At 40.4% G+C, this 14,292-nt stretch overlaps 1 protein-coding gene across 1 annotated transcript in view; it reads left to right on the top strand.

Annotated features, from left to right (window-relative positions):
- The window catches only part of EBF2 (EBF transcription factor 2), a 144,640-nt gene that overhangs the window by 95,425 nt on the left and 34,923 nt on the right, over positions 1-14,292 (top strand). Inside the window, exon 7 of the mRNA XM_075117514.1 lies at positions 12,003-12,084. Coding sequence (XP_074973615.1) covers positions 12,003-12,084 — 82 coding nt within the window. The remainder of the gene's footprint in view (positions 1-12,002; positions 12,085-14,292) is intronic.

Raw genomic sequence — 14,292 nt, 5'->3', positions numbered from 1 at the left:
GACTTGGTCATATACCCGGGACCGTGGCTCTGGAGATACGGATTCTATTTCTGCCTCAGTCATGTGACCTATATATCTTTGGGCCAATTCATCCATGGTTTAAAATGAGGTGCAGGCAGAAATGAGGAGGGAAAAGTACAGGCCCAATCCCGTATATATATTTTTTTAAACTCATTGCATCTTTTCTGTCTGCTGAGCCGGGGTGTGGGAAGATAAGAACTGGAGACGTATGAGACAAAGATGTTTTCTGTTTATATTCCTCACTTCATTCCTCTTTAGCCTTCCCTTGTCATCTGGTGATGCGTTCAGTGGTGGTTAGGAAAACAATGTGTATTGGGGCTGTCTACATAACACAGAACGATTGGAGAAGCTATTCTGTGTTTGGAGTCTTAGTCCCATGGTAGTCTGACACAACGAATAGGTCTCATGGTACTGCTATGCTTTGTGAGCGGCTGGGATTTCAAGTGTGCGATTCTTCTATATTTTTAATTTCGAGATGGTGTTTCCTCTCCTAAAGAGAGGTCTTTGTTAAACAGGTGCTACTCACAAGCACCTATCTTTTCTGAGGAGGTCTACAATGAGTTAAAGCACAGCAGGATCATTTCAGATCTTCTTTGGGCAAAAAAGCTGTTGGTTTTGCTTTTTTAAAAAAAGTGTTTTCCCATTGACACTCCAGTAGGAAATACTGGAAAGTGGCTTGGTAGGCACACAGTGCCAAGAACTTGTCCTGTGTAAGCCGGGTCCTTTTATGTTTTCTGTTTATGCCTGGATATGCAGAACCCGGGTCAGTCTGAAAGATACATTTATCTGAAGAAGGGCACTTGTCCAAATTAATGAAAAAACAACAGAGACTTCAGGCACAAGTGTCTGATAAGTATTTTATGATATATCATTTGTAGTAGACAAGCCACACTTGAAGTCCTTAAGTGGTTCAGCAGTCTCCTAGTACAGGAGTTTATTTTATTCTTCTTGCTTCTTTTGTTTGTGTTGAATCCTGAGGTCCTGTTTCAGATTTTGCTTACTCACAATCGAAGCAAGCACCCTGTGATCTTGGTGAGTGCTGCATTTGGGAAAGACTGAAGTGAAGACTAAACAAGGATGGTAGCAGTAGAGCTGAAATACACATCAGGAAGCATATAAATACAGTCATCAGCAAATGAGATTACAGCCAATGTGCGTATACGTTTATAATGCACTCATACTATTGTTTGCATTCTTGTTTGCAAAATATCCTGTGGTATTTTGGATGCTCTCCCCTCCATTGTCTGTATGATTACATTGCTGGATGAGGTCTTAGGACTTGGCTGGTTTATGCACAAGGGTTGCTTTGTGCATCAGGAGTAGAGTCCCTCATACACGGCCTGTAACACTGCACATTTTCAAAAACGTATTGGCATGTGTATTTCTCTGAATGCAAGCTCTTCAACATTAAAGCAAGACCCTTCATTTTAATCATTAGAGAATGAATCCAGTGCTAATAGCACTTAATTGTTTCACTAGAATGATCTCCGTTGGTTTTGGCAGCTGAAATGAAAACAATTCCAAATACCATCAAAGGAGCTTATCCACACACAGCAAGTACAGGGCGAGTGTTTTGATATACAACGGTGTGTTAATATCATAACGTCTCCTAATACTACATACGGTTCTGTAATCCTTCTCTGTCTCAGTCTATGATCTTGGAAGGTCCGATGGGTAAAAGCAAAAGGATTAAAATAGACACAGAAAATCTTGGTCCTTGCCCCTGGAAATAATGCGACGACAGTCTCTTTGCTTCAACCATATACCTATATTAATCTTGACTTTCTTGAAGCTTGCCCGCTAGTTTAAATTTGTATGCGACATCAAACATACCTTTTCACATATGTTCTTTCCAGATTTTTTTTAACAGTTACTTAGCAGTTTATAGAAGGAAGTGAATGATCTCATCAAGCTGCTTAGAAATTAAAAAAAAATCTGTGCTTATTAATTATGCAGGATTAGTCTAATTATAATTCAGCAAATTAATTAGCGACAGAAGGTGTTCTGAAACATTGGAGTACATTTGCATGTTAAATGGAGAGGCTAGTCTGTAATATATGTAAATTTATGCATGGCTTCATAGTTTAATTTAAAAATTTGCAGCTGCATATGGTATGGGAGCAGGTGAAAAGTCAGTTTTAGTTTAATGATGCTAACAAACATTGGATGCTGTCCTGTCTTAGGGAAGGAATGCACTGAATGCACCCCTATCTGCCAATCTATAAATCTGTCATAGGAATATAATGTTACACCAATGTTCGGATTCAAGGTCATCTGTGACTAGACCCACAAGTACAATAGGTGCAAATCTACCAACTGAACAGCCCTCAGGAATGGGAGGAGGCCAAATGTGCAGGACCCAAGTTGCTGGGATGTAAATTTGCCTCCTTAGAAAATGAATGCATGTTTATTCTATACAAGCACAGCTTAGGGATGGGCAGTACTCTTGCCTTCCTAAATGAGTGAGAGCTTTCAGCTGAGTGATATCTACTCTGGCAGGTGTAAAATAAGTGCCTAACCTTGGTTCCGTCTCTAACATTCGCATCAGTGCAACTTTCTGATCTCTTGGAGTCACTGGAAAGTTATTACCAAGTTCTGCATTAACTGCAGGGTAGAGAGTTTTTATGTGCTGGCCTCTGCCATCTGGCAGAACTAGTAAAAACCAGCAGACCCATCAGCAGCAAAAAGGCTATCGGTGTAATTGGTGATCACTGCTCAGCCTAGCATGGCTCAGTAGACAGGCGGTTTTTGAGAGCAATGGGGTAAGAGGATAGAAGAGTCGAAAGCTAAAAGAATCATAGGTTTCTCTGGGTACAGAAAAAAAATGATTCTGTGCTCATTTAACACCTATGTGAGCCTTTTCTGGCATCACCCGTAGGGTTTGCAAAGTAGAACCTGAGTTAAATTTGCACCTATGTGGAGCTAGAAGGAGAAGGTGATACCAAAGACTGGATAGATATAAGCAGCATTGCAGAGCATCCTCGGGCCTATGTTTGTGCGATGCAGTCCAGCACCAAACCATGTGTGTACTGCTGAGGCTGACATAAGTGTAATGAAGAATTTGGCCATCTTTTCAAAATCCTGCTGGGTGTTCTGTTCTGAGGCCATGAGCTTTATGAAATTTTTGTCACTGCTAAAAAGAACCAGTACAATCACAAACACGGACTTGCAGGAACGGTGTGCGGTTCTTGGCTGGAAGGGCAACTTGATCTATGCAGTGGGTTAAGGCACTTAATTTCTAGGTGCCTTGACTTCCCCATTAGTGAAATGAGTATAAAAGCCTTTCTTTCCCCCCGTCCTTTGTGTATCTTTTCTCCAATAACAATTTCACAACGTGACTGTGCAACACTTAGCACAGTTGGAGCCCATAGATGCTGTAATAAACCAGGGAATATTATCTGAACGTCCCTTTCAACAGCCCGTCAGCCCAATCCTCTACTCTATTACCTCCCTGCCTATTGACTTTTGATTATGCTATGGCATTTGGTCGTGTGCCAAATGGCATGAATAATATGGACCTTACAGTATAAATAAGCTTTTAGCCATTGTCTTGTAAGTTACTGGAAAGTTTTGGTGTGGGAGGAAGGAGGAAAACCCAAAGGAAAAGGGAAACTGCTCAGATTGCAAAGAGTCCTCCAAAGACTTTTTGGAGAACAATTGCAATTACAAACACGCTGTTAGTGTTGTGTTTCATTTTCAATTCGAACCCATAGAGTTCAATTATTATTTTCATTAATGGTGTCAGGTTTTCATCAGAGTGCACAAACAAGGAGGTTTTCCTTGGAGATATTTTTTTTTCCTAACAAATGTGGCCATGCCAAATAACTACATTCAGCACCCAGAAATGACTGTATAACCGGCAGCGCACTCTCCCCCAGCCCTTGTTTCTTGCAAACAGGATCACTTTGCAAGACAGAATAAGCATTTACCAAATGAGTGTGAATTGCAGTTGTGGATGTGTGTGCCTGCTGCTGCTCAGAAAGCATGGAACAGAATCTACCTCAGAGATGAAAATTGTGCAGAAGGTAGAAAATGCATAGAATGTGAATATCAAGGTTACCAGCATGTTTTGGGTTGGGGTGGCGTAATGTAGGTTTACATTCAGTTATTATTAGTTTGGAAACTAAACTTTTAAAAAACCCATTAGATAAAGGGCAGAGAGAAATATTATGTTCTGGGCTGCAGAGAGATGGGACATTTGAGGAAGAATTGTTCTTTGGTTAAGGCATGAGACTCGGAGTCGGACCTGAATTCAAGTCCAACCGTTGCTATGGACTCAAGACACAATGTTCTTTCTTGATCCATCTGAAATACAGGGTTGCCAGCACTTTCATCCTGTATGCATCCTTTAATCCATTGCACAGAGCGTTACTTACCCAAGGGTGATTAGGACCTCTCGGCATGACAAACAAATCATAATTAGAAGCAGTTTAAGACGGGTACTGCCATCCCGTAATTTGAAGGTTGACTTTTAAGGTAGTCTGATCTGTTGGCCTACCTTAGCTGAATCACTAACCTTTATTTGTTCCATTTTTGCATCCATCCCTAGTGTTAGCTTTTCTGAGCTCAGTGTCGCAAGGGGCCAGAGACCATACAAATCAGGCACTAGTAGTAGTCTTCTGCCTTCCCCTGGTGTTTCCAGGTGGCTTTTCAGGTCTGAATACCAGGCACAGAAAAAGAGGCCCTAAATAACCGTCCTACATCAAAACTTAAACTTCAAATCTAAATAGGAGTGATTGACTAAGCGTGGGAGAAAGAAAGCAGGATGTTAAATAGTAGATGTTGGGAAATGACACTGGACTGTTAGCCTTGGAAAACTGAATTGTTTTGATACTTTAAATTATCTGATGTTTCCAATTTATTTGAGGGGTACAATGCCTTGTGGCATTTTAAAGTCCTCTTTGAGCTTTTCTTCTTTTTTAAAATAAAAGCCCAGTTTTCACCTGTTCTCTATTACACTTATCTGATCTGCAAGCCTTCATATGCTTTGCATTGTGAGCATCTTGGAATGAACATGCTGTTATTGATTGATTAAATATTAATTTAATAATAAAAATGGGCCTAAACAGAAAACTTCTGATCTAGACTTTCCTCAGTGCAAAGGATCTTCGTGTCCTGTAGATTTTAGTCCAAACCACCTTGATTTAATAATACAAATAGAAATACACAAGAGCCTCACATCCTGAAGCCAGCTTTGCTTTTGCCATTACAATTCTGCCTAACATCAGTGCAGTTACTCCTGAACCCGTACTCTTTAGACCTCTGTAGAAGCGGACTTTACCTTGGCAAGCATCTATTTCAAAACTGGAAAAGAAATGTAGAGCACAGGAAAAAGTTCTTGTAGAAAGGGGTCAGGATCAGCACCTAGAAGCTGAGGGGCAGAGAGGTGAGATGAGAAGGAAGGAAGACATAATGGCAATGTAAGGGGCTGTATGTGGCAGAAAGTATAGATGGAAATGTAAAAATAAGAATCATAGAAATTTATGAGGAAGGGACTTCAAAGGATCACGTAGTCCATCTCCCTTAGGTTTGCACACACCTATCTCATCTCTCGCTCAGGGCTGAGGAATTCTTTTGCATAGTCTGGTTGTCCTCTGCACGCAGAAGTGTGGGGCCGGAGAACCGTCTAGCTGGACTGGTGGCCCCATAACCAAAGAAATTACTTCCAATTAAGGCAAGAGGGTAGAGGAGTGTTTCACATTTTTCCCATCACGAAATGGGGACGTTGCTGGGGACAGGAGTAGCAGGTGTAACGTTCATGTGCATTTTTTGGTGCAACAGGAGTCTTTCTATTAAAAAACAAGTGACAAATGAACAGCCAATTCCTCCTGGCCTAGGCTTGGGACCTTGTATCATCTGACTCATGCTCCCTTTCCACGCAGTAAATCTCTGACAAACTCAGAAAAGTCTCTTGACCTACATATGTTGGTTTTCACATTTGTTAAACTGGGTTCACACTTTATGCACAGGAGTTTTGTGAAGATTAATTAGCTGCTGTTTGTGGAGTATCATATAAATACTCTGGATTATTGTAATAACCTCACTCATTTCTCACACGGTATAAGGTGTGCGTTCATTTAGAATGCCTTTGTGCAGTGCCTGATCCCATATTGACTATAACGGCTGGAAAAGAGGAAGAATTTTTCTCATCAGCTCCCTAATAATACACACTGACATAATAGAATGAAATTACTCCAGAGATAAATATTCAGATTATAAAGAAGTCTTCTACTGTGATATTCATTAAAATCAAGATGATGATATCGAATAAATGCAATTAATTGATTTTAAAGAGTGACTTTCAAATGTATGTGGAAAAGCTGACCTACTCCCTTTGAAAGGAGGGAATTTCAAGTAAAACCTTTGATTTTTTCATATTGTGGCGTCGGGTAGGGTGACCTGTCACACTTATCTCAGAGTTTGCAATGCCAAGGCACACATGGGTGAGTCGAGGGGAGGATGGAGGACCCTGATCTCAGAATTTCCTAGCTTTGATGGAGTTGGAGGCAGGTCCTCACTGTAAAGACAGTTTTTTCAGTTCATAGTCTATTTAATCTTAATATTGTTTAACTGGAGCAAAGATATTCATAATAACAGCTTCTTGTTTTATCTTTGTTTGCTTTGTGACTTTTTGGAAGCACTTTAATTATTTAAGCAGAAGGCTACCATATCTTTATATTCTCATCAGATAGTAGCATCGTAGGATTTGCTGATAAACATAATCGTACTGGATGGTAGGCATGTTCTCGTGCCAAAAACTGACGGAGGCCATGAATCCAAATTCTACAGTAACATAAACAAGACAGGGTTATCTCAGTACTTCCTGTACAAGGGATATCTTTGAAGTGTATCCAGAGGCTGCTCATAAGATAAAAATACCAATATATCTCTTGATTCTGTACCTGTATTTTAAGAAAGCACAAAAGGTGAATAGGAAGGTTAGTTAAGATGTAGAACCCAGAGTCAGGAGATCTGAGTCCTAGTCCCAGCTCTGCGGCAGACCTGCAATGTGATGGGGAGCAATTCCCTCCCAGTTTCCAGGCCCTGGCATCTTTGCCTGTAAAATGGTGAGTTACACCACCTGCTGCAGAGGGGTTTTGTGAGGCAGAATTAATTGAAGTTTAAGTCCCACAGAATGGCGCTATAAAAGCGCAAAGCGTATTATCTATTTCTGTGGTTCCATGTGGTGAGACTAATCAGTCCCAGGTCTTGTGGAAGGGTTTTAAAAAACATTAATGGATTTTTTTTTTTTTTTTTAAACTACACCTTCTGTTGCGTGTGGGACTGCTCTTTAGGGCTTCTGTCTAGTCCCGTTGAAGTCACAGGAAAGATTTTTTTTTTTTTTCTTTTTGACTCCAACAGGATTTGATTAAGGTTCTTCTCAATCATCTGAGATGGAGGATAAACATTCTCAAAGGTGTGGAACATGCTTTCTAGTTCTAGCCACGTTTTTAAGTTGCCTCAGGTAGGTACAGAACGTAATAACATAGGCATCTGCAGGCAAGGTGGGAGTGTGGATCAGCAAATGCTTTGGAAAGAGCTTGAGATGCAGGACCTTACCTACTTTGCCCTTACCCTTTCTCAGTGTCCATGGACAGCCCTCTGCAGGGGAACTTGTTCTGCCGCCTCTCAACTGCATTATGGATTGGATGAGCGCTCCCGGTCTGCTTTCCCACAAGGTCACATAGGATTGCTCGTAGTATTGCTGAAAACTAGTTGAGATACCACAGCTGTCTTTGTACTGAAGTGAAAAAGGGGCATTTAAATGATTCATCAACCTAACTCTTCAGCATGATGGTAACTCCCAGTAGGAGGAGCAGTAACTTTTAAAATAGCTCCCTCTAAATCCTAAAAAAGGGAGTTATATTTAAGGTGGTGTTTTGGAGACCTCTGCAAGTGTATCAGTCCATGGATAGAAAGCTTGACTATATGAGAGAGGCAGGGGAAAAAAAGGATAAGTCCATAGTTGTATCTTAATTAATTTTATGTCTATGCATTAAGTTAGTCAGGTCTTCTATAGCAATGCCAGAATTTTTAGTGGCAGTCATTCAAAAATATTTAGGTTTTCCCCTAGCGCCCTTAGATGTTGATCGATGGGATGACTGGGCCATGCTCTCTCTGCTTGGCTGGAATCAGAGTTATCTGCTAAACTCATAGCTAATGCCATCCTTAGGAAGGAACAAAGACCAGCTAAGAAACATGAAAATGAGCTAATTTTTTTATATTTTGTTTTTTATTTTTTGATGTATGTGTAGGTTAAAGCCAAAAACTGGCTAAAGGTTCTCATCTACAAAAATTAATAAAGCCTTTCTGCAATTCTCCTGTTACCCCTAAATCAGCTTCATTTAGTGCTAAACCTTCCCTCCTCTTCGCTCCCCCCAAGTCATTTTTATTCTAATGCTGCAATAAATATTAATGCCTTTCCCAGATGCAACCACTTAAAATATATATGTATATATAACAACCTACCAAATACTTTATGCAGATGCCCAGCTGCAGCTAAAATTTGACTGAAGAAACCCTGAATGGAGAAAAAGAGAGACGCAGTTCAGCTAGAGGAAAGATTAAAATTCTTGTGTGCGCATCTAAAGAAAACTCCGTGTAGAGCTGGGGTGACGGGAGGGAAAACTGTCTTAGTGCACCGTATCCAGTGAGCTCTAAAGAAACGACAAACATCTTAGCACGGGCAATAGATATGTGAATCCTGCTGCAATGCTTAAGTACTAGAACCCAAGGCCAACGCTTTCAAAAGTGAGGCGAGGAATTACTGATGCCTATTTTGTGATATCTTAAAGGTGCACAATTTTCAGCAATTCCAGGAGGTCAGGCACTTCTAAGTTGTCTCGAGTGGGGCTCCCAGAATTGCCGTTGGTTACATACCCTGGCTAAACACCCTGAAGCTCAGCGCGTTTGCACGCTGAACGCTGTTTATTGCGAAGCAGTCGGTCAGGGATGAGAGTGCTCTGCATCTTGTAGGAGGCAGACGGCTGGGAGAGAAAGGAGAGTTTAGTTTTCTGTGTATTTTTAATGGACAATACATCTGTTGGTTTGAATCAGCACAGATCTGACTGAAATCTGATTTTCACATACGCTGCTGATTTATGTTTGCTGAGGATCTGAACCCCAATTTTCTGGGCACATTTAGGAGAAAATACAAATGGAGTTCATTGCCATGAGATGTTGCAGGGTTCGGTCACGGATACTGTTAAACGTACGTTTAAAATTCTTACCTTTTTGTATCTGCCTTTTCGGGGTCTGTGTAACACGCGTTACAGCAGTACCTTAGCTCTTCCCAAAGTCAGCTCGGCTGACACAGCGAGTTCTCTTACAGGCACCTTTCTTTCCTCTGATGTTTTTTATTCTTTAGTTCATGTTTATGTAGATTTTTCTCACCTAGATGAATAGGGATGCAATCATTTAAAAAAATTAAAAAGGAAACGGGACATTTTCCTGATAAATTGGAACTTTTCATTTTCCTTAAAAGTAACAGCTTCTTGTGGATTTTTGCTTGCAGTTAGCCTCCAAAACAATTTGTTAGCCCCCGGCTCACTGATTTTCATGTAAAAGTTACTTGCCTCGGTTTCATTATATAGTTTGGCTACATTCTGCAGTTTTCCCTTCTGTAGATAGCTCACAGAACATAAGCAGCTTATGTATCTGCAAGTATTTCTTTATATCAGCAAGAAGAGGGCAGGATAAAAAGGAGTGTTTGTGAGTAACATTTCTGGCTCAAATTCTCCTGTGAATCTCTGAGTGTGCTGGCATGCAGAGCATTTTTCTTACAGATAAAATCTTGCTTACCGAATCTTTCAAATAAAAGAGGTCACGGGTTTTAGCATGGGGAGTCGGTAAGACTTATTTGATAGAATATATTCACTCGGAGCTGCTTCTGAGGTGTGAAGTTCTGTCGGGTTTTAGTTCAGATTACATGGAGGTGACCAGGGCTGTGCTCACAGAAGTTGCCCTCTGACAGCCGAGCAGCGACCCACCTCTCCCGCTGAACCTGGCTGCCAGCGTGAGGAGGGACCGCAGCAGGACGCTGTACTTTCACCCTAAGCTGTGCCGCGGGAGGGACCAGCGAGCTCTCTAAGTCGTAAATGAGAAGGAACGATGGAGATAGAAACAACGGTCTGCAAAATGCACACACAGGGAAAATAAATATTTTAGATTTTTAAAAATGTTTGTGAGAGATTAAGGGGGAAAAGGAACATTTTAATTTAAAAAGCTCACTGGAAGGATGTATTTTGTGACAGTCATTTTATATGATGTTATCTGGGTCTTTTTCGTGGGTTCAGCTGTTGTGTGGTTTTCGATGGGTTTTGTTTGTTCAAGCAACATATAAATGGATCGGATCCTTCGATATTTCTTTGCATGTTTGGGGCAGAGAGAGAGAAATACCGCGATGTAAGTGGTGCAAAGAAAGTAGCAATAACAAGGGAGAGTGCATTTCTGCTTTATTGTCTTGTGTTAGGACTATTTTGGTTGTTGTTGTTGGTAAACCCTGGGAAATATACATCTTTCTCCTTTAAAGTTCTAATTCAAGGCATGAATGTGTGAGTTCTGAAGGGACTTAGGGACTGCGGTAAAAAATCGTTGTCATAGTAACAGAAAGGGAAATAGGCCTGGCTCACCTGGGACTTTAACTTACTGCAAAAGCAGATTTTTTTTTTTTTAAGGAAAGCACTCAGCAAGAGAAATAAATAAATAAATTGTTCTTTGTATTCTAAATCAATTCTTCAACTATTTATTTTTTTCTTATATCCAAGTCTTTTTCCTTCTAAATCCATTTTAAAGACTTTAAGGGTTTTTTTTTTCATTTTAATTGTTGCAGTTAAACCCATTTTGTCTGACAAATGGAAATGAAAAGAAAATCACAGAAAATATTTTCACTTGTGATAGGGGATGCCAAAAAAATTTCCTGTCGGTTACGTCTGAATTTTGAATACATGCTTGTTTTGTTTTAATCCAGCAACTCTGATTTTTTCATATAGCTTCTTTACCTCTGAAATTCACAAATTTAAACGGATGAATCAGATAACAAAGGGATGAATCCTCTCCTCCCTGGATCTGACACTAAATTTTGTGGAAAAGCTTACAGAAAAGCGCCTGCCCTGTATTTCTGAACTGTAAAATCTATGTGCTCTAGCGCGTGGTGGTGGGTAAGCCAATCAAGCACGCTGAAGACTCAACTTGTGTACATGACAAGCTAAACTCTACAGAACAATAACACGTAAAGATAGGCATATGTGACAGGGCAAAAATAATTGGCACGAGAACTTTGTACACTGTTAATAGGTTTATCTGCTTGGACAGCATGAGCTGTCACGTACTACCTCATGTAGTGTTTTTGTTACCCTCTCTCAAAATCTGTGTAAGATTATAATCTGGACTCCTGGCAGTTCTGCTTCTCTGCTTTGGTTACTGAAATCTTAATAACTAAAAACATCGTCATGATGAAATCTCATCAGCTTCTTCTGAGGGCTGTGTTTGTTTCTATGTTTTTTAATACATTCTAAGTAGTTTCGAGGCTTATCTGCCTCAGAGTTGCCCTGTCGGTTTTTGTAGTTTTTACAATAACATTATCCTTCTATATTGTTTGGTGGAAAATCCCTTCAGACAGCGAAAGAAAGACCTTGTATGTGAGGGAGAGATAAAGAAAGAGACTAAAATCGTGTGGTCAAACATGCAGCGAGGAAACTGGCATAAATGGGAGCAGCTATGCTGACTTACACCAGCTAGCAGCCCAGCTCCGAGTGGATTGCAGTGACATTGGCTGTACCCTACCTGATGGGTTTTTTTTTAACTTCTGTTTGCTACGGTTTGGTTTTGTGTGTTTTGTTCCTGTTTTGGTGAGTTCTTACAGTCCTGGTCTACTGATACACCACCGTGTAAATCACTATGATGTATACTTGTAAACCAGAACATAACGACACGTGTTTTGTTATGGTTAATAGAAGTGACATCGTTCTTTATCTTTCCAGATTCTTCTTAAAATTTTTTCTCAAGTGCAATCAGAATTGTTTGAAAACAGCAGGAAACCCAAGAGACATGAGACGGTTCCAGGTAAGTCTTATAAGGCTCAGCATTAACCTGTCTGCTTTTTTTTCTTCTTTTCGTTTTCCCTCTCCTCTCCTACATTGCTCATGATAAATATGATGACAGTATATGATAAGCCGTATCAGATATTGTTAAAGTTTTTCTCCATTTGTTGTGTTTAAACCATTTTCCCCCCGTTTTTTCCTTTTCTTCCACTCTGAATCCCCAAGGGGAAGTGATGTACTGTACCAACCAGCAGTGGATATTTGATTTGACACCCTCGGGCAAAGCACTCGCACATACAGCTGCCCACAGCAGGGATCATGTTTGTGATACTTAGATGCCTCAGAATTTTTCAAAGTAGCTCTGTAGGTAGTACACAAGCAGTCTCCTCATTTCCCTCCACTCCCTCTTTCCATCTCTTTTGCCTTTTAACTCAATCATGCCCTCCCTCTTTCAGCTTCTTTAAAAAACAAGAAGCCAAAATAGTGATGGTCACTTTAAGATCTCGCACAGCAAAGCAACAAGACCCGTGGGACAATGACCCAGCTGCTTTGCCACTGGTTTCATCATAGCTGTCGCTGATGTATTGTGAACACCAGCTAATAAAAACACAGAAGGAGGCAAAGTGTGTCACCGGTGAGGAGAAAGGCAGAGACGGTCTCTCATCTTGCATACCCATACCTTTTAAGCAACTACGCTTATTAAGTATTGTACGTGTAACTTAACCGTCGCAGAAATGCAAATGGAATGCTCAGGCCTTTTACATCCTGGACGTCACGTCTCTGCACGGCGTGAAAGGTGGCATGGCAGAGAACGTGTTAGAAAAGTGATGCTAGAACTAACCCTCGTGCAACTGAGAGGGAGGCATGGCCAAGATTGCAGGTCAGGCGGTGGGGCTCTACCGCTAATTTGCTGGGCGACCTTTGATGAGCCATTTTTCATTTATTTTACTATGTAATTCCACCTCTCCAAATGGGGTTGCTCGCGTTGGTAGAACTTTGCGGCCTTGATTCAGGAGAGCGATTGAGAAAGTGCACATGTTTTGCCAGCCAGAGCCTTTGAAATCCGCTGGTGAAGTGGGCTATCCTTGCAAGTGCTGTTCCTGCTCGTTACCGTTATTGTAGCTCCTCTGTGTCACATCGGAGATACAAAATGGATTTTAGCTTACTGGGAGAGGTGCCATTTTTCTTGTAGACCCACAAGACTTGTAGTGGGAAGGTGACATCCTTAGGTTTGGCAGTTTGTGTTCCATTGCTTGGGCGATTGCATCAGTTTCCTCATTTAGAAATGAAGTTAAAACTCCACAAGAGTTTGCAGAGTTGTTTAAAACTTTCCACCCAAACATGTTTTCACAGACAAGTGATTTTTTTTTTTTAACTTTTACTAGCAATGAAAAATTCACATATATTTTTTTGTCAAAATATATGTATATTTTTGTAAGAAAAAAAGTTTAACTTTTAAGAGAAATACTGCAAAACGGAAGCTTCTGAAAGCTCCAAAAATTTTAAAGAAATGTAGGCAAAAAATATAAAAGTTATTAATTTTTTTCTTTTGAGCAGAAATAAATTTAAAGAAAAATTCATGACCACCTTAATTTTTTTCACTAGTGGTTTAAAGAGACTGCAGTGTCTTCTTCATTCTATGGTTTCAGAGATGATAAGACGTGAGAAAAAAAGAGGAGCTCGTTGTTAGGAAATTTATACTGGTGGTTGTTTATTTTCAAGTGGCAATTTCCATAACGAAAAAACACCAACTAGATATCATATGCCAAGAATGCAAAGAAATCTGAGAGTAAAGGAAGACTCAGTTTATAGCTTGTAAACAGATCTTGTTAGCTCTAAGAGCCAGCTAGAAGAGCTGATTGGGAAATGTGATGAAACATAAATACAGTCTCTATTTTTTTCTTTTGTTATGAGTTTGTAAAAAAAACCTCGCGCGAGGGGATCCTGATTCGCACCTGGGGATTCCACGCACTGCCGTGTTACATGTTACAAATAGCGTTGCTTGTAGCAGCCAAAATATAAACTCTGGGTCCAAACACAACTGAACACTGAAGAAATTCAGATCCGATGTCAGTCTCGTGCTAGCTGCCCCCACGCTGTGGCGAGTGAAACTGAAGGCCCAGGTTCGGATCAGGTGCTGAACTGCAGGAGGGATTTGCACCTAATATTCTTTTTTTTGTGGCAGAAATCTGTCTCTAGTATCAGCCTTATTCTTTGTTTCGCTTCTTTA

The sequence above is a fragment of the Phalacrocorax aristotelis genome, chromosome 24 (assembly GCF_949628215.1).
Source record: "Phalacrocorax aristotelis chromosome 24, bGulAri2.1, whole genome shotgun sequence".
NCBI lineage: Eukaryota > Metazoa > Chordata > Aves > Suliformes > Phalacrocoracidae > Phalacrocorax > Phalacrocorax aristotelis.
Note: the sequence above shows the minus strand (reverse complement) of the source record. Positions and strands in the feature narration are given on the sequence as shown.